General features: G+C 64.1%; 1 protein-coding gene across 1 annotated transcript in view; it reads left to right on the top strand.

Moving 5' to 3' along the window:
• The window catches only part of PDZRN3 (PDZ domain containing ring finger 3), a 66,436-nt gene extending 46,887 nt beyond the window's left edge, over nucleotides 1-19,549 (top strand). Inside the window, exons 4-10 of the mRNA XM_036219009.1 lie at nucleotides 11,188-11,435; nucleotides 12,652-12,739; nucleotides 14,381-14,479; nucleotides 14,861-14,923; nucleotides 16,119-16,220; nucleotides 17,184-17,300; nucleotides 17,728-19,549. Of these exons, the coding sequence (XP_036074902.1) occupies nucleotides 11,188-11,435; nucleotides 12,652-12,739; nucleotides 14,381-14,479; nucleotides 14,861-14,923; nucleotides 16,119-16,220; nucleotides 17,184-17,300; nucleotides 17,728-18,873 (1,863 nt within the window). The 3' untranslated portion in view covers nucleotides 18,874-19,549. The remainder of the gene's footprint in view (nucleotides 1-11,187; nucleotides 11,436-12,651; nucleotides 12,740-14,380; nucleotides 14,480-14,860; nucleotides 14,924-16,118; nucleotides 16,221-17,183; nucleotides 17,301-17,727) is intronic.
• The last annotated feature ends 5,369 nt before the right edge of the window (nucleotides 19,550-24,918 follow it).

The raw sequence follows: 24,918 nt of genomic DNA on the forward strand, positions 1-24,918 counted from the left end.
GTGAGGACTGGTCGTCGGACACGGGGACTGAGAACCTGCGGCTGGAGAACCAAGGGGCCCGGGACGCTTCCCTTTCATTCGCTCAGCGTACGCGTCACCCCTGCCTCCGTGGCCCAGTGCCCTTAGGGTAAAAGGGGCCACTCGCCCGGGGCCAGCAGGGACTGACCTGGCCGCACCCACCTCTCCCCCAGCCAAAGGCCCCACCCTGCCCGCCCGCCCGCCCCCACAGGGCCCCTGTCAGCACCCAGAGCCCACCCTCCTCCCTCCCTCTCCAGGGGCCGGCCGGCCCCCTCCACCTGCGTCTTTCCCAGTGTGTCCTTGAAGGCTCTGTAAATGTTCCCGTCCCTAGCGACCTTCCCGACCACAGCAGGTCCCCAGCCCCAACCACACGGACCGCTCCGTGAGCAGGTTGCTGCCTTCCCAGCATTCACCGCAGCCCTTGGACTTACTAACTGGCATGTTGTTTGTCCCCCAGGAAGGCGACAGCTCTGTGAAGCTGGGGACTTTGCCTTCTCTGTGGCACCCCAGGTCCTGACATGTGACCAGTAACTAACTACTCAGGGCCTGTCTGCCAAACCAGGCTCTGCGTGAGGGGCATATCGAGTGGGCCCACTTGGGTCTCGCAGGTTTGGATGACAAGAGAGTCGGTGTCCCAGGATTCTGATGGCTTCCGTGGGCAGCTGCACGGCGCCAGGAAGCAGGGGGCCCGGAGTCGCGGGGGAGGACCAACTGGCCCTCACCGCGTTCCTGTCACCCGGCTGCCGAGGCAGGCACAGGGCACGTTGGAAACGGGTGCCGCGGCTCTCACAGGTGCCGCCCTTGCGTTCGGTACTAACGCAGGGCGAGGCCGTGGCTGAGTGGGGCAGCCCACCTGCCCCCACCCGCGTGGGGTCTGGGGATGTGGCGTGCTCTCTGGAGCCCACACAGCGTGCGCTGGCGACGTCACCCCGGGGTGGGCAGTGACGCAGAACGGCAGACGCTGCACCAAGGAAGTCGGGTGTGAGTCCGTGGACTCCGGGCGCCCGGCCTTCCTCTCCCCTCGCTGAGGGCGCTGCCCTGCAGGCTGCGGGCGCGCGCGGGGGCCCCTGAGTCCGCCGCTCTCCAAGGGGGGCCCCGGGCCTGCAGCACCCCCGTCGCCGGCGAGCATGTCCAGTGCAGACGCCCCAGCCCGCCTCCGCCGACAGAGCCCGGGCCGCGGTCCAGCGCTCTGCCGCATGCGGCCTCCGGTGAGCGTGGCTGCCTCTGGCTCCAGAGCCCGTGTTCTAAGCTAAACCAAAAACGCCGGCAAAGGCAGGGCTCTCGGGCCTGCCCCACTCCCCGGCAGGCTTTCCGGAGGTCCCTTCGATGTGCGGCAGCCCCACAGCCCGCGTCCCCAACACTTAGATGCGTGCGGGTCACAATCCAGCCACCTGTGGGATGATATCGAAAACTTACCTTGCATTGCTTAGGCGGAGCTTTTATCAAGTAAACGGTTCTGTAATGTCTAGTTTGCAGGTGGAAAATTGAAAGTTAGTGAGGTCTTGTCTGTGGAAGATATACACACACGTGTGTACACATGTACACAGACACGCGCACATACGTGTACATGTGTGTCTGTGTGTGTGTGTACTTATCTTTCATAGACGAGGCCCACAAGCTTCCGGTTTGTTTCAGCCCCTGTCCTTTTCGGATTCACCTCAGGCTCTAAGATCCCCCCAAGTCCTGCTCAGCCACCCCGCCCTGTGACCACTCGCTTCCCGGCAGAGAACCCTAAGGGGGAGCACGGTCACGGGGAGGCCCTAACGGGGCTGGGGCAGCGGGCGGCCCGGGGCCCACGCTGCGAGGGGCGGGGCAGGGCCGGGCCTGTGCGTGACCGCGGCCCCGCAGAGGGCCCCGGCCGGCCGCCCCGGAGGCTGCGCGCGGTCGCGGCGCCTGCCAGGTGCGGTACCCGGCGCCGCTCGTCAGAGCAGGAGGGGCTCCGCCCGCGAGGCCCCCACGGCGCTGGCTCGGGTGACGCGGCCTGAGCGCGCGACGGGGTGGGCCAGGCGGGGGCCCCCCGAGCCAGCAGGGCGGGGCCCCCACAGCCTCGCGCCCAGACGCGGAGGGACGCTAGGCCTGGCCGTCGCACAGGCGAAAGCGCAGGGACCAGCCCCGTGGCGCCCAGTGCAAGGGGCGCGTGGCGCGCCAGGGCCCAGTGACCTTGGCCAGCCGGGCTCCCTGGATCCCCGAGAGGAGCCGCGGGTGCAGGCCCCGCCCCGCGGGACAGCCAGACCTTGCCCGTGACCTCACTTGAACCCCGGGACCCTCACCCCACACAGCTGCTGCATGTACTGACTCTGCGTCTCCCTCCCCGCTCTGAAAACCGCTCACTAAAACCGCGTCACACTCGTCACCTGGCCGTGGGTGTGACACGACCGAAGTCACACGTCCACCTCCATCCCCGGAAAACCTGTGTTTCCTCATACGCTAATTGCATCATCGAGGGTTTTGTTTGGCCCATTAATTCCTCCCCAGATAATTTGCTCCTGGGAAGTTTCCAGCAGATTCTCTCGCGTCTAATAAATCATCTTAGGAAACGCCGCGTGTCCTCCGTCACCAGGACTGGAGCCTGTACGCCGGTCCCTGGCAAGGGGCAGAAGCGGCCTCTTCCTCACAATTAGACTGCTCGCCATGGCAACGCAGAGGGGGGCAGAGGGGGGCAGGCCAGCGCTGGGGCCCAGGAGGGTCGGCGGCTCCCTCGCCGGGTGTGCTGGGGCTGTTTTGTCATCCAGACCGTTTCTCTGGTGGCCCCAAGTGGGGGGTGTGTCTTCTCATTCCCCGCTTGACGTTTGTGGGACCCGTGACCCCACCGTGGCCCTTCCATGTAACCAGACCCAGAGCAAGAAATTGAGGCCGAGGCGGCTTAGCCAAGTGTCCACGGGGTGTGGAAGGGCTCGGGGGTGTGGCTCTCGTCCCAGGATGTGACAGGTGTCGGGGCCGGGCACCGTGCACTGGGCCACCTGGGACAGTGAGCCGGTGTGAGCAGCAGACGGCGACCGTCCACGGGGCGTCAGCTCTGGGGTGACCCGCGCAGGCACAGGGGCGGAGACCGGCCGGGGCCGCGCTGCCGTCTGCAGGGGCCGCGGCAGCTCCCCACTCACCTCACCGGTCCCCGGCACCGAAGCCACCTTCGTGCCAGTCCCGTGCTGGCCTCCCACAGACACCTTTATTTTTTAATTTCTGTTCAGTTCGGCAAACGTGTCTCCGGCCTCCTGTTTGTTGGGCGTTATGTGCAGCTGAAACATGTCATTTTTCTGCATGTTTAGTTCCAGTATTTAACCACCAAAAACACGAGGATCAGCTCTCGGGATGTGGCCGTATTTCGCGGCCCTCGGCGCCCTGATGGCAGGAGGCGGCCGCCTTCCTTCTGGCTTTAGAGGAGATGGACGTCCTGGGCCACCGTCATTCTCCTCTCTCTGCCATTTACAAATCATGTTTATAAACCTTTGAGAAGGAAGTACCAACTTAAGTTTGCTCTGGCTCATAAGGCTCCGGATCTCGCCTGCGCTTCCTCCACCTTCCCTGTCTCCCAAGTCTGTCGTTCCTGCTCAGTTTTACTGGTTCTTGTTCCAGAAGCAGTATTTCCAGAACCCTCCACTAATTTCTCACAGTGGCTGTTAGGTGACTTCATATTTCAGTGAAGATAACTCAGGGCTTCTACAATCTACTTATGTAAAGGTGTCCTTGGTCCCCGGCCGCAGGCGAGGGCCTCGGCAATCTACGACTGTTTCTGCAATTTAATAAAGATACATCCAATTCGCTGTCACACGCAAGCTCTCTGAGTGGACTGTTCACACTCGGCTCAGATGAAACATGAGCTTGTAGGGGGGTGGCTTTTTTCCTTTTGGAAATTGTATTCTAATTTAGAAATAAATCTTCACCCAGCAGGGAAGAAGCAAATATTTTCTTCTCTAACCTAAATTTCCTCAACAAATTAGGTAATAATTTACAATAAAAACATAGTTTTTTTTCCCACAGTTCAGGACAAGCATGAGGTTTGTTTTGTGTTTTCATTTTGTTAACAAAACGAGCACTGAAATGGCATCACACAAACACTCACGCGCCCTGTGCTCTGCAGAACGGCCTGTGTGTGACGTGTGGCCGCCCCCGCTGAGGACCCCCAGCCCTGGCTCGGACTCGGCTCTGCCCTCTCCTGGCGGGGCCGGTGAGACGCCGTTGCAGTAGGAACCCGCACCGCCTGTACGTGATGATGTCGCGTCTTATTTTAGAACTAATACTTTTTTAAAAAGCTAAGTACATATATGATTTTTAGCCTCTTTCTTTAAAGACACATCACCTATTTTATTTTTTTCGGAGGCTGCAAGCCAGGTATATTCTATAATTAGAAATAAAACTAACGGATTTTGAAATGTGAGATACTTGAGGCAGATGCAGGAAAGACTGGAACAGGATAGTGCCCCGGCCATTGGCTCCCGTAGGGGCGCTCAGGTGCAGTGGGGGGCCTCGCCATGCGAGAATAGCAGAGCCAGGGCTTTGGCCTCGAGAGCGTCGGATGCCGCCCTGCGCTGCGGGCCGTCGGACCCCCACGCGCCCCGCGGACGTGAGCTTTCACCGCGGGCCTCGTCTGGGTGCGTGCGGTCCGTGGCCACGTGCTCGCCGCCGAAACCCGCGGGTCGAACACCAGCCCCTCGTGAGACCCGGTCCTTTGCCATCTGCGTCAGTAACCCCGTGCAGAATAGTTGGCCTCCCTTTATCGAGCCCAAGAGCAGACTGTAAGTTCTAAGTAAGTTAAAACATACAGGAGTTTCCCGAATGGGAGAGGTTTTTCCAGTTTCATGAGAAACAACAGACGTGTGCCGTGTAAGCGTGACGTCGCGGCACGCGGTCTGGCTCACACGCGCTGTGAAGTGACCACCCGGGCTCGGCTAAGGGCCGTCCCCGGGGAAGAGACGGTACCAAGGAAAGAACGTCCCCCTTGTGATGCGCACTCCGGGGGTTTACACCAGCACCTTCCCGGTGTGGGACACAGCCCAGCGCTCACGCATCTCAGGGCTGCAAGTCTGCAATTGAGCCCCCCTCCTCCAAGCCCGTCCCCCATCCTCCACCCCCGTAACCACAGTCTAAATCCTTTTCTGTGAGTTTTTTTTTTTTTTTTAGATTTCACATATACAGCATGTCTTTGACCTATTTTACTGGGCGTGGTGTCGTCAAGGTCCATTCACGTCGTTGTAAATGGCCGGGTTTCCTCATTTTGATGGCTGAGAATATCCTGCGTGTGTGTGTCACACGCACGCGCACGCACGCACACACGCACACAACTTATTCACCCGCCCGTCCACCGCCGGACACCGAGGCTGCCCCCACCTGCTGTCAGTGTCGCTGCCGCGGGCGCGGAGTCCTCGCAGAGCTCGTGTTCCCCTTTCCTTCGGATGAAGACCCGGGAGCGGAGCCGCTGGGTCACGTGGTAGGTCTGGCCCGACTTCTCTGGAGCACCCCGCACCCCGCCGCCCCCCAGGCCGCAGCCGCGCGCCCGGGCTGCGCGTCTCCGCGTCTCCACGCGCCGCGCGTGCTCGGTGACGGGCGCTCCCGGCTCTGCTCCGCGCTCCCTGGTGGCCGCGCCGCGTCCCCACGTGCGGCCCGCTGGCCTTCCCTGCGTCTTTTTCAGATAAATGTCTATTCGTGTCCTTTGCCCATTCTTTGACTGGGTTATTTGGTGTTGTTTGTTTGTGAGTTGTATGAGTTCTTTCTGTGTTTCGGATATTAATCCCTTATCGGGTGCGTGGTTTACAGATCCTTTCCCCCATTTTGTAGGTTGTATTTTCACCTGTTGATGGTTGCTGTTGCTATGCAAAAGCTTTTTAGAGCAATGGGGACTCGTCTGTGTTTTTATTTTTTTTATCTTATTCTATTTTATTTTCTTGAAAATTCATTTTAGTGTATACAAGCACCCCTGATTTCTGTATGTTAATTTTGTGTCCTGCACTTTTACTGAAATCTTTGATTAGATCTAAGTCTTTTTGTTGAGTCTCTTGGGTTTTCTACATACGAACTCACGTCATCTGCACCCGGGCAGCTTCACGCCTTCCTCTTCTGTTCGGACGCTGTGCGCCGTGTTCCTGCCCGACGGGCCTTGCCGTGATGAGCGAGGTGGTGGCGCTGGGCGCCTAGGCTCGTCCCAGACACCAGAGGACGCGCCTTCGGCCCTGGCCGTGGCGCGTGCTGTGGGCCTGGGCCTGGGCTTGTGTCGCGGCGAGCCGCGATGTTCTGTGCCTCCCTGGCTGGGCATTTTCGCGTGGGTGGCCTGAGCCCCGATTTCCTGTGCACCTCCATTCCCACGCTGGTTCTGCACGTGACTGACTGAGCTTCTCTCCCAGACTTTACGAGTGTCTTTGGCAGCTGCAGGTCACCAGTCCGCCCGGTTTGGGTTTCTGGGTGTGTCCGCTGGTAGTGTCCTCAGGCAGGGGGCAGGCGCGGTCTGCTCCTTGGTCTGTTTAGGGACGGGACAGCTACTCAGAGCTCTGGGGGTGGGGTGGGGTGGAGCTGCTGCCAGGACACTTGGGTGGGCTGCTGGCCTGGTTCCCGCCCCCTTGAGCGGGCAGGGACTCTGGTCAGCGTTACTAGGTGGCCGTGACCCACCGTATTCAGCAGGAGAGGGCTGTGAATCGCCTCACCCTGCGGCAGCAGGGTGGGACCCAGGGCCCCTGCAGCGCCTCGTTCGGGGGCCTGGACGCCGCTGCGGTCTTGCTCTGCAGGTGGGAGGCTCGGGCTGGGCTGGCCGTTCACGGGCCCTGCAGCCGGCGCAGTGGCTGGGCGGCTTGGCAACCCTTCCCCAGGGCTCCGTTCCGCAGGTGGGCGGATAGGTGGCGCTTAGTGAGGGTGCGTGTGGGCGGCGGGAGGCAGAAGCGGCGGAAGCAGCAAAGCCCCCCACTCTTGTCTCTGCTGGAGCCCCTGCTCGGAGCTCCCCCACCCGACACCGCCTGCTCTGCTTGGTCCCCCAGCGCCAGGTCGCCAGCCGCTGAGCCCCCAGTTGTTACCGGCCCTCTGCCTGCTGTGGGCTGATTTGGCTCCTCGCCTGGGCAAACGGGGCTCCCGCCGGCAGACCCTGATTTGCGAGTCAGAACCAGGCAGCTCTGCACCCGCGAGCCCCCAGGCCCCTACTTGCTTCTGCAGGGAGCGGAGCCTGGGGGGCGGGGCCACTGCTGGCTCCACAGGTGCCCCCTGCGCCCAGGTGTTGAAGCCCTGCCCCCGCCTCGCCCCCGCCAGGCGGACCCTGTGCAGCCGCGGGGGGCTGCAGTGCCTGTGGCGCAAGATCAGAGCAGGGCTCCCCGAAGTGACGCAGTGCGGGGCGCTGGTTGACCCCGTTCTCCCTTCCCGCTGGGGATCCCGAGGCCCCGGGGAGACCCCGCCCTGTGGAGCGGGGGGCGGGGCAGGGGGCAGCTCCCCGCCTCTGAGCGTCCTGCCGCTCCACTGTCCCCGCATCCTGCCGGCCTGCGCTCCATCCCGTGGTGACCTGGCGACCTGGCGACCACTTCTCCAGGAATTTCTGTGGAATCAGGGCTGTCGTTCCCAGTTGGCCACCCCGAAATCAGGGCTCAAAACTTTTTACTTTTCAGTATATAGTTTATTTTCGTCTGTTGCCGCCAATGGAATCTAAATTTTAATTCGCCAGAAAACAGGTGTGATTTCCCACAGAAAGGAGCCACTGCCCATAGAGGTGGGCGGCACCAGGGGCATGACTGCAGGGGCAGAGTGTTAGACCCGTCAGCCCTGTGTCCTGGGTCCTGCGCTCATGTGACAGAGGCAGCGGTGACCTGAGAGGCTGATCCTGGAAACCAAGGTGCGCACACGCTCTGGTTCGGAGGGCGGGGCTTCTTCCCCAAACCTGCGTCACAGCCACTCTGAGCTGCTTGCAGCCCAGTCTCAGGGACCCGCAGGGTTCTGGGCTCCCGGCTGAAGGGGGCCACTAAAGGCCCATGACAGTGGCTTCAGCATCTCCAGGCAGGCAGTGAAAACCAGGCCCCTCGAGGCTCGGGCTGGTCGCTGTGCCGGCGTGGTGAGAGCCCGGCCACCCAGCAGAGCGCCGTGGGCACTGCGTCCTAACCGACCCTTCCTTCAGTGGGTCGGGCGTCTGGTGGCCTTGCTTTTCCCCAGGAAATTCTGAGTGGCGTCCCGTCAGCAGGGAGGGGGACCAATCTCGCTGAGCACCACAGGGTGCTGCTGGTCGAGTCAGGGGCTGGAGGGTAGACGGGTGGGTCGTCACTGGAAATCACCCCGAGGCGACAGCCCCCAGCTCTGCACCAGTCCCGGGGCCGTGGGGAGGACCTGCGTGCGCGCACGAGGAGCGTGGGTGTGGGTTAGGGTTAGGGTTAGGGTTAGGGTTAGGGTTAGGGTGTGTCGCCCAGGCCCGCGTGGGGCCAGGAGCCACTGCAGGCCCGGAGCGGCTTCGCCCGGTCTCGGGAGGCCTTCCAGCAAAGGACCCTGAAGGTCCCTTAGTGTCAGGTCACGTTTGCAGCTGTGACGTTGGCCTCGAGTCAGACTGATTGGGTTTTTCCCATAATTGCACCTAAGTCACGGTGGACCTGCCAGAGCCTTAGGTGAATGACTTAGGCATTTAATTTATCATAATGACGAGGTTTGCAATCAGCATTTCTTGTTCCGAGACACTCCATTTGCTTAGTTTTAGAGCTGCATAAACCGTTTTAAAAAGCCGCCTGCTCAGTCGGGCGAGTTGATGGCATTTTGACCAGCCGCGCGGCCTGCCTGATTGCAGCCATCACTGCGCGCTGGGTAATGTGGGCGCGATGCTAATCCCGGAGTAAAGGCTGTCATTCCCAGCGGGCCAGCGCCGCCGGGAGTCATCACCTCGCTAGGTCTCAGTGGTGCGATTCCAAGACGACAGGGTCGTAAGTGTTATGTACACACGGTAATTCAAAACAAATTTGGCTGCAGCAGCAGGTCGTTTGGGCTGCTGAACCCCCACCTCGCCTCGTCGTCTGTCAAGAGAATGTAATGATCCCTAAAACGCCTTGTCAAGAAGCCTGCGTGGCGGGGTCAAGTCCCGTGACATTTATCTGTCGCACCCGCAGACGGTCCCTGGGGACTCGGGGACGGGCAGCACTAACGAGGACGCCTGGCGCCCGAGCGCAGCTGACGCTCAGGGCCGCGTCCTGCTTCTCCGATTTATGGGTAATTTTCTCCAGGAAAATGTGACTCGTCGGGGCCACAGTCCTGTTAGCGCTGGTCTCTTGGTGAGTCCTCACTGTGCGTGTCGAGTGCCACATGGAGCTGGTCTCACTGAACCTCACAACGGCCCCAACACGTCTGTCCCCCTGCCTGCAGGTGGGAGAACGGGGACTCAGAGGGGCCGGCCGCGTGGCCCGGAGCCGCAGGGACTCGGAGGGGCCGGCCGCGTGGCCCGGAGCCGCAGGGACTCTGAGGGGCCGGCCGCATGGCCCAAAGCCACAGGGACTCAGAGGGGCCGGCCGCATGGCCCAAAGCCGCAGGGACTCGGAGGGGCCGGCCGCATGGCCCGGAGCCGCAGGGACTCGGAGGGGCCGGCCGCGTGGCCCGGAGCCGCAGGGACTCGAGGGGCCTGCCACGTGGCCCGGAGCCGCAGGGACTCGGAGGGGCCGGCCGCGTGGCCCGGAGCCGCAGGGACTCGGAGGGGCCGGCCGCGTGGCCCGGAGCCGCAGGGACTCGGAGGGGCCGGCCGCATGGCACGGAGCCGCAAGGACTTGGAGGGGCTGGCCGCATGGCCTGGAGCCACAGGCGAGGCCACCGGCCTAAGCTCTCGGGCACTGCGCCCTCTGCCCCCAGCTGTGAGGGAGGAGGCCGGCTCACCTGAGCCTGCAGGACTGAAATGGGTCCCTCAGCAGGTGCTCTGTGGGCCACATGCAGGGTGGGGATGCTCTGGTGTCCGGTGACAGTCACCCGGGCCCTGGCCCCCGGGGCTGGCCTCACCCCTTCCTGCCTCAGCCTCCTGGTCACACCGTCCGTGGGACAGGCTCAGCGAGCACTGGGGTGCCCGGGCTGTCCGCCCGCGGCCCTCCTGGCTCAGGCCCCTCTGGTGGGTCCTTCGCGTCTTGTTTTAGGGCACCATTTAAGCACCCGCTCAGCGTTCCAGCCTTGGCTTATAAAACCTACCCACGGAAAGCAACAGTTACCCTCACTTTTCCATAAAACAGCTGATGAAGATGGGCCCCCATCGGGAGGTGCCGCTAAGCCCTTCCTGCGGACCGGGGGGCTGCGGGACAGGCTGGAATGCCTTCCTGCTGGGCGCGCACTAACTCTGTGCCACCCACAGCTGCCGGGCGACATCCGGGTGCAGGGGCACATTGCTGAGCACGGCTGGAAGTCCGGGCGGAGAGGCTCCGAGACAGGCTCCTTCGTGTGCCCAGTGTCGCCGGGGGCCCCCGCGCCCCCGTCCCCTGCTCTGCCCCCCTCAGGGCGTTGGTGCGGCCTCGCGGGCCTGCTCCCGGCACGAGCCGGGTGTCCCCACGAAGCCAGGCGGCGTGGGTGTCGTCCCACAGGCAGGTGCCGGGAGTGACTTCATGTCTCGAAGTCGGCTCTGGCTTCCGTTCCGGGCGGAGCCGGAGTGACTTAGTTCTGCTTATGCCCCCAAGAGGGCCCTGGGCACAGCGTCCCCCGGTGTCCCCCGCTGTGGAGCACCAGGCCGCGCCCACGCCCTCTGTCTGAAGCCATTGAGTGGCGCGAGCACTCTTTGGTCCTGCCGACGCCGGGGCCTGGGCCGGGAGAGCACCTTGCCCCAGGCGGTGGCGCTGGGCACTCGCCGGCTGCAGGAGCGCGGTGGCCGAGGGCCGGGCACGGCGGTTCAACCTGCCGTCCTTCCCCGCTCGAGGCCGTCGTGACGTCCGCCACGTCCCCGGTGGCCCGCGTGGTCATTTGCTTCATGTTTTTTGTTGGCTTGTTCTTTTAAACCAAAGGAAGTCATTTAAAAGGGGACTCGATACCGCGTCCTAACCAGCCAAACCGACAGGCCGGGAAGCACACGGACGCTCGCCCCCCACTGCTGCGGCCAAGGCTCTGAGCTCGAGGCCACACCTCCCCACGGGCGCGTGTCCGGGGCCCAGCCCGAGGGCCGAGTGTCCTGGACCCCGACTGCCCTTCGCTGCCCCGAGGGGGCCCTCGGCCCCGTCCCAGTCCGGCCTCTGCTGGCCCCAACTTACGCTACCCCGAATGTCCCCACAGGTCAATGGCAAGGACCTGTCCCGGGCCACGCACGACCAGGCGGTGGACGCGTTCCGGACAGCCACGGAGCCCATCGTGGTGCAGGTGCTACGGAGGGCCCCGCGGGCCACGCCGTTCCCGCCCGCGCCGGGGCCGCAGCTGGTGGACGCGGCCACACAGACTGACGTCACCTTCGAACACGTCATGGCACTCGCAAAGATGGCAGCGCCGCCCGCACCCAGGCTGGGGCCCTGCCTCCTGCCAGAGAGGTGAGCAGTGGCCAGGCGGGCGGGTGCTGGGTGCCGGGCAAGCCAAGTACACTGGGTGCCGGGTGCTGGGTGCTGTGTGTGCTGGGTGCTAGTTTCTGGGTACTCTGGATGCTGGGTGCTGAGTGCCGGGTGCACTGGGCGCTGGGTGCTAGGTGCTGTGTGTGCTAGGTGCTAGGTGCTGGGTACTCTGGATGCTGGGTGCTGTGTGTGCTGGGTGCTAGGTGCTGGGTACTCTGGATGCTGGGTGCCGGGTGCTGGGTGTGCTGGGTGCTGTGTGTTCCAGGTGTGCCAGGTGTGTGCTGGGTTGTTTGACCTCTGGTTCTGGCTGCAAGGTCAGAGGTCAGCAGGAGTGCAGGTCGGATTGGGGGTGTCGCCATGACGCCTGCCGGCCGGGCCGTCCAGCGGCGCCCGCAGCACCAGGTGCCCTTGACGCGGGCCGCGCAGTCACTTGCTGGGTCCGGGGACTCGAAATCTGGCCCATGTGATGGTCACTCGCGTCTGGTCGTGGCTGAGTACCAGGCGGGAAGGGCCAAGCCCGTTGACACTGTGCTGCCGTCTGGGCCGGGGGTCGGGGTCCCAGCCGACCGGCAGGGCTGGAGCCTCGGTCCCGTGCACCTCGGGCCCTGTCCGAGCCGCTGGCCCGTGGGCCATGCTTCCCGCTGCCTTCGCTCCCGGGTCCACTCGGTGTCCAGACGGGAGGCTGGTTCTGGGGACGGGCTCGTGTTGCCCCAGAGACACCCCGGCCCATTCTCCTGGCGGTGTGCGCGCGTGTGTGTGCGCGTGTGTCTGCTCGCACACATCGGCACGCGTACACACGGCACACACACAGGCACCAGGTGTGGGCACAGGCCAGAGGTGTAGAGAGTCTGTCCGAGGGGACGACTGGGGTTCCCCGTCACAGCCCCGGGACGGCTCTCAGGGGCCGGCACATGTCTCTGGCCGTCACCTGCGGCCCAAGCCTTGTCCCCCCCAGAGGTGGAACGCAACCGTGAGGCGGCAGGTGGCGAAGGTGAGCCTGTCTCGCGCCTGGAGACAGTCGCCCTGAGCCCCTTGCGGCCAGGGCGCGGGGCGCTGGGAGCCGCCACGCCCGCCCGCTGCGCCCTCCCACCTGCCCGGCCTCGAGCGTGCGTGGTGCGGACCCGGGGCTGCAGGCCCCGGGGGACGCGGGCTGGGGGCGGCGCAGGCGCCTTACAGTCTCTCGCCCTCGCCCTCCCAGGCACCCCTCGGCGCACGTGTACTACGATTCCGGTGGCTACGTCGGGGGCGACGCCCAGGCCCTGGACAGGGAGGAGCTGGAGCTGGAGGTAGGAGTGGCGGCCGAGGCCGCGCCTTCCGTGAGCGGAACTGAGCGCGGGCGCCGATGCGCGGCGCCCGGGGGTGCGTCCCTCTCACCGGGCAAGGCGCTCGCCCCTCGTCCCCGCCGCAGCGGAGCTCGGCGGTCGGGGCCAAAGCAGACGCCGGCGTTTAACAGCCCCCAGCGCAGGCGCCGAGCCCCCTTCGGGCTGAGCTCCGTGTCCGCGCCCGCGGGCTCTGAAACGCACGGTCTGGGACGTCGCCAGCTCCCCGCAGTGCCCCGGGATGGGTGACAGGGGTCAAAGTGCACGCTGCCCACGCCCACCCTCAGGTGTGAGGCCGAAAATGACCGAAGGCTCTAGATGCTGTTCACGTCACACCCGCCTCTCAGTCGCGAAGTATTGGGGGACCCCAGTTCGCAGGGCCCCGCTCCCGTTTTCCTTGAGCAGCGGTAAACCAGCTTTCATGGTGTTTCTACTTCTGGGGAAACACGTTCATATTTCAGTGTGGTTTTCAAAATTACAAGGCCACGTTTTGGAAACGGGTTTTACAGAATAGGGTAATGGGGTGCCCTGCGTAAAGGGTGCTGACACTGGGGGGTGCTGTGGCACCACGACAGGTCTGGCTTGGAGTCAAGGCCAAGCGTTGCGCCGTGGGGGGGGGGGGGGGCGGGGCCCTCCCCTCCATCCCGCGCCCCGCCCACGCTCAGCCCCGCCCCATCCCAGCTCGCTCGGTACCTGCACAGAGCTTCGGCGCGTCCCTGGTCCTTCGTACCTGCCGTTCCGCCTGCAGTGCCCGTGGTGCTGGGCACCGGCCCTTCACAGGGAGGGTTAAGGAACTGCCTAGCACAGCCAGTCTGAGTTCCCCACTCCGCCACCCTCCAGGAAGAGCACAGAGAGGGATCGGTCCCCAAAGACGCCGTCGCGGCCCTCGCAACGTCCCCAAGGCTCCGACAGGCTTTGAAGTTCCGACTTCATTCTGCAGCGCAGACTCGCCAGCAGACGCAGTGGCGTCCCCGGGTCATGCGTCTCGTGCCCGGGATCACTGTTTTTGTTTAATGTGCGGTGATAGTGGCTGAAGCTACTCTCGAGCATAAATGCCACGGCTGCCGTGGAAAGCACCCATGGCACCCTGTCACGTCACCCTTTCTTGGATCAGCGTGTGATCAGTTTGCACGTTGTGTCACTGTGAACGTGAAGGTAACAGCGTGAAACAACGTAACCAAACACGCTGGAAACACCCGCCGTGAAACGGCTGGCCGACCGGGGCCGGGGATCGTCCCGTCTGTGGCCGGGGCCGGGGATCGTCCCATCTGTGGCCGGGGCCAGGGATCGTCCGTCCCGTCTGTGGCCGGGGCCGGGGATCGTCCCGTCTGTGGCGGACCCTGAAAGCACGCCTTTCAAATGCCCTACCCCAGAAGTCTGATGCTGAGTGAAGTACGGGTCATTTTTTGGGGGGATCCATAAGATAACTGTTTCAGAGTAGCCCGATATTGAGTGGACCCCGGAAACGCCCTGGGCGCTGGCCCCCATGGGCGCTGCTGTTGTAGGCGGGTCCTTTCCGCGGCTCCTTATTTAAACACAGCATTTTTAGCGTGGGAAGCCCTCCCGTGGGCACCGCCCGCAGGGCTCACGGGCACGCCTCTCTGTCAGGAAGTGGCTCTGTGCAGGACGAGCAGCCAGGACAAGCTGGGCCTCACGGTGTGCTACCGCACCGACGACGAGGACGACATCGGGATTTTCGTGAGCGAGGTAGGAGGTCAAGACCGGATGAGGGGTTCTCTGTCCCCTTTTATGAGTTAGCCAGCCCTGACTCTGGCTCACTGAGCACCCTGGGGAAAGACGCAGACGCCTTTCTGTCCCCCGCATCACGCTCGGCAGAGCCGCAGCACTGGGCTCGGGGTCGATGTCAGCACGGGAGGCAGAGAAGCCCAGGTGGGCCGTGCGGCGGAGCCACCTGAGTGGCTTCGTGTGCCCAGCCGAGGGGACGGGAGGCCTCATCTGGCCGCCCACTGAGTCTGGTCCGTTTGTGTGCCCAGCGAGGACGCAGGGGTGGGCGTGGCTGTGGGGCGCAGCCGTTCTCACGCCTGCTGAGGTGTCTGCTGGTGCTGAGATGCTCGCTGTGTGTTCCAGATCGACCCGCACAGCATCGCAGCCAAGGACGGGCGCATCCGGGAAGGAGACCGCATCATCCAGGTAGGTCGGCTTCCGGCCGCTGGCCTCGCCTTGTGCCTCTCCTAAAACAGCAGGCCGGTTCCAACAAGCTCGAGGGGTACGAGCGGGTGCCGGCCAGACGTGGGGCGACGGGGAGCTCAGCTCTGGGCAGCGATGCGCGCCAGAGGCCCGAGCGGGCAGGAGGGCCCCCGCGGCAGCCCTTCCCGGCACCCCGGCACAGGCCAGAGACGACTCAGGAGCAGGCCTCCCCGGGACAGGCATGTGACCTGGGGACCAGAACACTGCTGTGTCAGGTGTCTCGGAAGGGTTAGTGCTGGACCGAGTGCTTCAGGTTTGGTCTTGTCTTTAAAACGGGAACGTTTTTGGAAAATGTAATGAAATCGATCGATAAGGTTTTCACCTTCTGTGACAGCCTTTAGCCGTTACACAGAGGGGCTTCTCGGGGTCCTGCCCTCTCCCTCAGCCCTGCTGTCCTTTCAAATCAAATCGAGGCACTCCGCTCGGCTGGGCTCCCAGCCGCACAGGAACCCAGGCGCTGGGGGCCAGCGCATGCCGTGCGCGCAGCTCTGCCCCGGCCCGGCGGGCACCCGCGGCTTTGTCCCTGGGAGCGAGTGCCGTCTTCTTTCCCCATTGCTTGTCCCACATGTCCTCAGCCTTCGGCCCCCCCTCCCCCCCTGCTCAGGGCCCGTGTGGCGGGCGACCCGGAGCTGCACTCCCGGAGGCCCCTGCCTTTTGGGTTGCTGTCGATTTCCACCCACACTCCTGTGGGCAGGGAGGTGCTGGGTCCCCACATGGCCCTCGCTGCCTCCACGTGTCTCCGTGGCCACCAAGATCCATCACCCACAGTGGCAGTCACCCCGTCGCCGCGTGAGCTCAGAGTTTCCGGGACGAGGAGCAGAAACCCGTGCGGGTTAATGGGGTGTGATGGCGAGAGAGCTCGTCGCACCCGACCCGTCCTGCCTGAGGAAGCAGGAGTGCCCACGGGGGCACGGAGCAGCCTGCGCAGCTCCGTGCCCTTCTCTGCCCTCGACTTCCGCGGCACCCCCACACCTGTCCTGCTTTACCCGAAAACATGCCTCGCGACACTTCAGTACATTCCACCGGCGCTCCTGCCCGAGCGCCCTGCCCGACTGCGTTCCCAGTGGGAGCGGCGTGCAGTGGCTTCGCCCGACCTCGTGATGCATTTGTCACCCCCGCCTCCTTCTCCCCCTTTAAGATCAACGGGCTGGCGGTGCATGACCGAGAGGAGGCCGTCGCGCTCCTCACCAGCGAGGAGAACAAGAGCTTCTCCTTGCTGATCGCACGGCCCGAGCTCCAGGTGAGTCCGCGTCTCGCGCCTGAAGCTGGGTCTGTGCTTCCCATCAGAAACTCCTACAGCAGCAGCCCCTGACCTTTGTGGCACCAGGGCCAGGTGCTCCTGTGAGCATCTAACCCCTGATGACCTGAGGTGGAGCTGAGGCGGTGATGCTGGTGCTGGGGAGCAGCTGCAGATACAAATGAGGCCTCGCTAGCTTGCCCGCTGCTCACCTCCTGCTGTGTGGCCCGGTTCCTAACAGGCCAGGGACCAGTACTGGTCCGCAGCCTGGGGGTTGGGGACCCCTGCCCCACAGGACATTGTGCGAGTATGAAGTCTGAGCTCCGAGGCACACTGTACCCAGAAAGGTGGGCTCGCAGCTGTGCCTCAGAAGCTGCTCTGCGTGTTAACCTTCGAGGCCGGTGCTGACACTCTTGGCACCTACACTGGGGCCCCAGTGAAGGAGAGGGAGACACGGGGCATGGGGACCCCCGCCAGGGTCACGACCACGCAGACGTTTGCCATCGGGCCTGGCGGGTGCTCCAGCCAGGACCCGCGTGCCTCCCTGTGTGGCAGGGACTGTACAGCATGCTGGCAGCTGGAATTTTTGGCTGAGAGTAAATTTCAGCTGCTGCCACCACAGAAACACGGCAACTGTGAGATGCCGTCCGCAGCTGGGCTGGGCATCGTTTCGCCACGCGACTGCACGAGTCACAAGGCGCACCGTGAACGTTACGCAGTTTTCTTTTTGAAAACGAGAGAAACCTGGATCGACAGACTTATCACTGAACAAAAACGAGAGGCCAGATTCGGCCGCTGTCGGAGGGCCCGGCATGGCGTGCGTGGACGGGAGGGTGGGCCGTGTCCTGCGGACAGCGCAGCGGTCGGGGGGCCCAGGAAGCCTTTCCCAGGGACTGTCTTTTCCGGCAACGTGTAAGTGGGTCGAAGGCCTGTCTGCTGAGGCCGTGTCGCTGCTGCTCTCCCCAGCTGGACGAGGGCTGGATGGACGACGACAGGAACGACTTTCTGGACGACCTGCACTTGGACATGCTGGAGGAGCAGCACCACCAGGCCATGCGGGTGACGGCCAGCACGCTCCCCCAGGTAGGCAGCTGGCCCCGCCCTCGGAGCCGCGGGAGAGCCTGCCCTGGGCTGGCGGCCGGCACCCTGCCGGGAAGGCCACCGAGAGCCGTCTGTGCGCCTGGGGGGCCCCGCCGTGGCGCCCTCCCCACCCCAAGGTCGCCCGGTGTCGGCGCAGAGTGAGGCGGGGGCTGCTGGCCTCCCGGGCTGCCGGGGGCACACGCGCAGGCAGCACCGCGGGGCTCAGAGACCCCCCACCCCCTCTGTGTCCCCACACCACCCGGTGGCCGTGGTGAGCTAGAGCCGCCCCGCGGGGTCCAGCGTGGTGAGGTGACCTCTAGGGTCGGATCCGGCAGGTTCCGGTGGGCGTGGCTAACGCGGCCTGGTTGGCAGGACGCGGGGGAGGTGCAGGGCCGCCCCCCACAGCGCTGTCCCCGTTTTCCCCGCGCAGAAGCCGCAGGAGGAGGACGGGGGCACCACGGACACCGCCACCGTCCTGTCCAACCAGCACGAGAAGGACAGCGGGCTGGGCCGGACCGACGACAGCACGCGCAACGACGAGAGCTCGGAGCCAGAGAACGGCGGCGACGAGGCGCCCGCGGCGGACGGCGGCGACCTGAGCGCCAGCCCCGAGCCGCCGGGCAGCCCAGGCGGCCTGGACGCCGAGCTGCGGCGGCTGAGCCGGGAGCTGCGCGGCGTGGAGCTGGAGGTGCTGGGCGTGGGGCGCGCGCCGCGGCCGGCCGCGCCCGCCGAGGCCTGGATGCTGCCGGACAGCGGCTTCCGCAACTACAACACGAGCGCCGAGGGCCGCCGGGCCGCGCTGGCCGACATCACCGAGCTGCCCGAGCGCTCGGACCGCGACAGCTCGAGCGCCTACAACAGCGGCGAGAGCTGCCGCAGCACGCCGCTCGCCCCGGAGACGTCGCCCGCCGGCTCGCTGTGCCGGCCGGCCGCGGGCGGCGCCGAGGCCCCCGCGGGCGCGAGCGGGGACGGGCCGGCAGCCGAGGGCGCCGCGGAGCCCCCGGGGGGCGCGGCCGGCCGGCAGGCGCACATCCCGACGCACGCGCGGCGCTACCGCAGCTACATGCAGCTGGTGCAGCAGCGCTCGGCCGTGGAGTTCGCGCCCAGCCAGAGCAGCCTGGCCGAGCCCGGCGCCGAGTGGAAGGTCAAGGTGCGCAGCGACGGCTCGCGCTACATCACCAAGCGCCCCGTGCGGGACCGCCTGCTGCGGGAGCGCGCGCTCCGCCTCCGCGAGGAGCGCGCGGGCGCCACCACGGACGACGACGCGGCCAGCGAGCTGAAGCTCGGCCGCTACTGGAGCCGCGAGGAGCGCAAGCAGCAGGCGCTGCGCGCCAAGGAACAGAGGCGCCGGCGCGCGCTGCTGCAGAGCCGGCCCGACGCGCCGCCCGAGCCGCCCGGCGCCGACGAGCGGCGCGGCCTGAGCGTCCTGGAGCTGAGCCACAAGAAGATGATGAAGCGCAGGAACCGGCGCATCCTGGACAGCTGGATGACGGTGCAGGAGCTGCTGGCGCACGGCTCCAAGGCGCCCGACGGGTCCCGCGTGTACAGCTCCTTCCTTTCGGTGACGACCGTGTGACGCGCGCCGGCGCGGCCGAGCCCGGCCTCGTGCCCTGCAGCAGAGGCGCGCGGCTGCGTTCGAGGGGAGAACGGCCGCCCCGCGCCGCCCCGCCGCCCCAGACGGCGGCCACACTTTGCCACTCGTTCATCCGAAGTCTTTAGACGTCAGACAGACCTTTGTATTAAGCACACTCACAGAATGATTTGTTTAAACTATATGCATATGGAAAAGTTACACACGCTTTCTTCCCGCCGAGGACACAGACGACTGCTAGCACGCACGCGAATGGAACCCGACTTTATGCCGCTGCTTCGCGCTTTCGGAGGGGCGACCCTTTCTGCGTGCCCGAGGCCAGGGCTTCCGCTCAGAACCACCGGACCGGGTGACGGTTTCCTGCACACACCGGCCCGCGGTGCCTGAGTGTGTCTCCTGCCTCCACGTTTCTGCCTTCAGCTCCCAAGAGGGCACAGGTCCAGCCGGAGGGGCCGGCCGCACGGCCCGTGGGGCGCGCAGCGGTTTGCGGGGGCGGAGCGTGCGCACGGGGCGGGGCGGGCGCCGAGGTGCCTGTCACCCGAACCTTTGCTGCGCAGGTTTGAAGGGACGGACTTTTTACAAGCAAGTGCACAAAATCATATTAGTTATAAACATTAAGTAAGATGAAGTTAAAATAAATTATTTTCTATTTGACATGTTTTGAAGTGACCCCTCATTTCGCAGTGGCACCTCGAAAATAAAGACCATTTGCGGTGCTGGTTTCCTTCCTGTCTGACCTGCTGCCTTGGCTGACTGAGACGTTGGGGTCCTCACCCAGCGGTGGGGAGACAGGTGTGAACGCAGGTCTGTCTGCGAGCCCAAGGGGTCCGTGTGCCCCACGCTCGGAGGGTCTGCCCGCCAGAGGCCTCCCCTGGCCGGGTCCTGTTAACGAGAGTGGCCACGGACAGGTCTGTGGGTCACGGCCAGCCTCCCCGTGGCGAGGCCCAACTCCCCACCACTGAGACACAGCTGAAAACCGCAACGTTTCACAGAACCACGGGACCCAGAGCGAGTGAGCTTCACATCGGAGTCTCTCAGACTCTGCACCCCAGGCTGCATGGCGCTTCCTGGGTGTGGGCTCACAGCCATTTCAGCTGTTGACCTCCGGGAGACAGGCAAGCACGGGCGGGTCAGGAAGGGGTTCACCCTGTCAGGCCCCCCAGAGTCATCCCCTAGAACCCATCCAGCCAAATGCCTCCTTTGAGGCCAAAATCTTGAGCCAAATGAGTGTCACACTCGCAGTAAAACATCTTGAGGAAGGTGAGTTGTTCTACTTACTCTTCCCATCAAGATGTCTGTCCCTTGCCCAGACAGAGCCGGCACGCAGAGACAGCTACGTCCGTGACCTGACTCTAACTGTCCTGCGAAGCGAGCTTTGCACACAGTGGATTCTTGGAACTGTGGCTTTCCAGCACCCCGAGGCCAGTGGGCATCAGCCGGGGGCCCTGGCGCCCCGAGCAGCCCTGTCCCTGTCCCCGGCACTCGGACCTCAGGCCTTTTTTTCCGATTAAGGTTTCACAGAGAACAGACGCCAGTCGGGCGAGACAGAAGTCGCCACCGGGCATAGAGGCCCTGGCGCCCTTGGGGAAGCACCTCCGCTCCCCGTGTCCTCGTTTAAGGACGGGGGGGGTGGATTACGTGGCCTCAGGGACAACGCTGCCACCTGAACAACTGGGCAGCATCAGTCGAGCAGAGGCACCTAACCAGGGCACCCGACCGGCCGCAGGATTCAGGGGTCAGCACGTGCCACTATGGAAAAGCAGAGGGAGATGAGGAAAAAGACGCAGGTAAACCAACTCCAGGTCCTCAGGTAAACCGAGTCCAGGTCCTCAGGTAAACCGACTCCAGGTCCTCCCGTTCCAGCGTATTCTTAACTCCCTTTGTCACTCATGGATGGCCATCAAAACCTCACGCGAGGCTTCCCGACTCCGATTTGGCAAATCGAGTTCTAAAAGGAATCGGAGAGACCCTGGAGGTTGTTGCCGTGTGGCAAGCAGGGGCTCGGGTGGGTGTGATTCCGGCTGCCCCGCCCGTCCCTGGGTCCCCCGCCTTTGTGCTCCCGCTGCGCTTCCCTGGGGGTCAGGGCGCCGGTGTCCCCCAGTCCTTGTGGAGGCGGCTGCCGTGTAACCACAGGCCTTGCACCCCCCCTCCCTCCCCTCCCCCGTGCTCACGTGGGGCGATGGGCAGGGCCCCAGTGTTGGACGGATCGGAAACCCCCAGGGCCGCTCCGGCTTACGAGGGATTGGGATGGACAGGACAGGCGTGGCAGGCATGTCACAGTGGTCGGCAGCGGCCTCAGGGATGTGCCTTTGAGCAGAGGTGGGAGTGGGGAGGGGTGAGCCTGTGGGTGTGGGCCTCGGGGGACACGTTCCCGGCGGAGGACCCAACGGGGGTTGCTTGGCGTGCCCACAGCAGGGGGCTGCACAGTCCTGGCACGGTCACCACGGTCACCACGGACGCTGGCCACTCTCCCGGGGGACGAAGGGCTCGGGCGGCAGGCGGGGCACGGTCGCCGCGAGGGGCAGCTTAGGGGCGCTCGCTCCCGGCCACCGCCAGCCCCTCCGCCAGCAACGGCAGCCCCGGCAGCGGCACAGCGCGCTCTGCCCTGTCCCTGTGCACGCTCTACGTTCGTGACACCTTCGGTGAGCTCCCGGGACAGAGTGTGCCGAGCGCCCCGGAGCCTCTGCGGGCGCAGATGGAGGGCAGGTCTGTCGCTGGGCGGGGTGCGGCGGGGCGGGCCCGGGAACCGTGCTCACCCCACCCCACCCCGCGCAGCCCGCAGGGGCGCGAGGGCTCAGACCCGCCGGGCCGCCCACTCGCTGCGTGGCCGCTCTCGTTCCTCGGAAGCAGGGCCCGTGCTCAGGACGTGGGGACGGGGGGTGGGGGGGGCGGGTTACTGCAGAAAACAGGACACCGCGGCAAGCTCGTGCGGGGAAGGGGGGCCGTCACGTGTCCCGGACGCGCCTGCGCACAGAGGGGCCGCGCTCCCCCGACTGCTCCCGGCAGGCGGGGCGCCCCGAGGCGTCCGGGCGGGCATCACGGCCACACCCCGGCTGCCCTCTCCCTCTGGTCAAGGCCGGTCAGGGGCGGACGCATCTGCGGGTCTAAGGGCATCGGGCTCGGCGTCCCCCTTCCTGCCACGGCCTCGAAGGGGCACAGCAGCAGGGAACAGCCGGGGACAGCCGCGCGCTTTCCGGCGACAAGCCCCGGAGCCGGCCAAGCGAGTCAGCCTCCTTTTCCCGTTTTCCGACGACTGGACGGGGGCCCGGGAAGGTGCGTGACTGACCCAAGGTTGGCGCCGTTCCTCCTCGTCCCTGGGGCTGAGAGGAAGCAGCTCCCGTCCCTGGGTCTCTGCCGTTCAAAAAGCAAATGGTCCATGCCGGGCAATTTTACAGCCCTGGCCAGACTCGGGGAGAACGGGGCGCGGGCGAGGGTGGAGGATGCGCCAAACGACACACCCGAGGCCGCCGCCGCCAGACACAACCCTGTCCAGTCGTTAAGGGGAAACTGCCCTGCCTGAAGCTTTTATAAATCACCCCAAACTAACCAGCCATTTAAGGACGATCCCATAAAAAAGTACAAGGGACCGCGGCAGGCTGCTGGCCGAGACGACTGGCTTTGCAGCCTCCCCTGGGGCGTGCAAACGGGGGACCATCCGCGGGCCTCTTCTGAGCGATGGCTTGCTTCATCTCAGAGGGGGTGGCCCCGGGGAATCGCTGTGGGGTGAGCTGCTGCGGGGACAGCCTGTGCCCCGGCACGGCAGGCGGGCGTGCGGGGCTCGGCCTGGGGACGGGCCCTGCAACGCAGCCCCCAAGCCTGGGCGGCCCGCAGCCCTGCCCAAGCGGGCGCTTCTGCCGGCTCGGTGTCCGTCAGCATTCTCACACAGGGCGGAGGGCTGCGCCATCTCAGGACCGAACGGAATTGTCGCGTTGTGGAGCGCCTTCCTTGCCCGGTGGGGAGCAGGGACCCAGTGCAGTGGGGTGAGTGGCAGGCCCCCAGAGACGTCCCCGGAACCCGTGACTGTGAGCTCATCTGGGAAAAGGCTCTTCAATGTTAGAATTAAGGGTCTCGCGAGGACATCGTGGGTTACCACTAAGCATCCTTACGGGGCACAGTGGGGGCCACAGGAAGATGGGGACAGACACTGGCGGGAAGCAGCCACTCGCCCAGGAACGCCTGGGCCATCGGAAGCCAGGAGAGGCAAGGCAGGAGCCCCCCACGAGCCTTCGGAGGGCTCGTGGCCCTGAAGACACCCCGACTTGGACTTTAGCCTCCAGGACTAGAACACCTTCCTGCGGTTTTAGCCCCCAGCCGCCCAGCCGCCAGCTTGACGCAGGGTTTAGAGCCGAAGCGAGGAGCATGGCTCCCGAGTGTCAGAAGCGAGGCAAACGGGGTCGGGGATGGAGCGGCCTGACAGTCACGCGCCGCTCGGTGTCGGGGGCTGGAGGCTGGGCGCTGGGCCTGCCTGAGGCCGCGTCAGCTGCCTCCCCGGCCACCCGCAGCGCCCCCGCCTGGGCGATGGGGCAAGCACACCGGCTGAGGCTGGCATGGTCAGCAGAGGGGGGTCTCGCATCGCCTGGCCGCAGCGGCCACGCCGACACTACCGCCTGGACCCCGCCATCTCATCCCCGGCGCCAGAGGAGCCGCGTCTGCCGCCACCAACTTCCACACGCCATCCAAACCCCTTCCGTAAACACCACTTCCTTTTTCGATCATCATGACACTAAATGTTCAATTTGTTATTTTTAGATTTACCGATATAATTAAATATAACATAGTAGAAGTGTAAGGTGTGCAATGCGATGGCCCGATGCGTAGAGTGACCCGATGGCCACCAGAAGGCCAGTCACCACGCCCGTCACCTCACGCAGGTACGGGGCGTGTGTGTGTGTGCGCGCGTGTGTGTGATTTACAGCAAATGACACGGGAACTCTGTGAGGCGTCACCGAGCTGTGCTCGGCCCCGCCCCGGGGTCTCCCGCCCACCGGCTTCCCACCTTTCGCCCCCGCCCCCAGCTCACTGCCAGTGGCTCTGCGTCTGCCACGCCCCCTTTAACTTTCCACGAATGGGTGAGGCCACACGGCGTGCGTCTTCGGTCCGACTTACGTCGCTCAGCACAGCACCGCACGCGGCCTGCGTCTTGCCGTGAATGGCTGGAGTTTTCTCTTCTTATGCCTGGTGCACAAGCCACTGGCTCCGCCTCTTCTCGGTCCAGTCGTCCGCTGATGGACACGGGTCGCTTCCACGTCTCGGCTGCCGTAAATATGCCTCGGCGGATACGGGGAGCCCCTGCCTCTTCAAGGTGGGGATACCATTTCCTCCAGATAAATAGCACCCTGCAGGGAGACTGCAGGAGTGTACGGTAGTTTTGTAGTTAATGTCTGAGGAGACCCCATACTTACTGTCTTGTTTTCCACGGCGGCTGCGCCAATTCTCGCTGCCACCGACAGTGCACAAGGGTCCCGGCTGTTCCACGCCCTCTGGCCGCCACTGGTTTGTTGATTGACGGTGGCCATTCTGACAGGTGGGAGGTGAGATCTCAGTGTGGTCCGATTTGCATTTTCCTGAACACTGGTGATGCCAAACATCTTTTCATGCACCTGTTGGCCGTCTGCATGTCTCCTTTGGAAAAATATATGTCAAGGATCTTTGCTCATCTTTTAATCATATTATTTATTATTTTGCTGTTGAGTTGTATGTGTTCCTTATGTATTTTTGGATATTAACCCCTTATCAGATATGTAATTTGCAAATATTTTCTCCCTCTTCATTTTGTTGATTATTTCTTTTTTTGTACACAGATTTTTAATTCGATATCATCCACGTGTTTCCTTTTGCTGTGAAACCATCTGGTTCTGGGCTTTTCTTTGTTGGAGGTTTGCGGTTACTGATTCGGCGTCCTCACCTTACCGGCCAATTCAGATTTTTGGCTTCGTCATGATTCACTCTTAGTAGGTGGCATGTGTTTCTAGGAATTTATCCATTTCTTCTAGATTGTCCAATTTATTGGTACATGATTATGCGTAGCTG

This window comes from Rousettus aegyptiacus, unplaced genomic scaffold (genome assembly GCF_014176215.1).
Source record: "Rousettus aegyptiacus isolate mRouAeg1 unplaced genomic scaffold, mRouAeg1.p scaffold_m13_p_4, whole genome shotgun sequence".
NCBI lineage: Eukaryota > Metazoa > Chordata > Mammalia > Chiroptera > Pteropodidae > Rousettus > Rousettus aegyptiacus.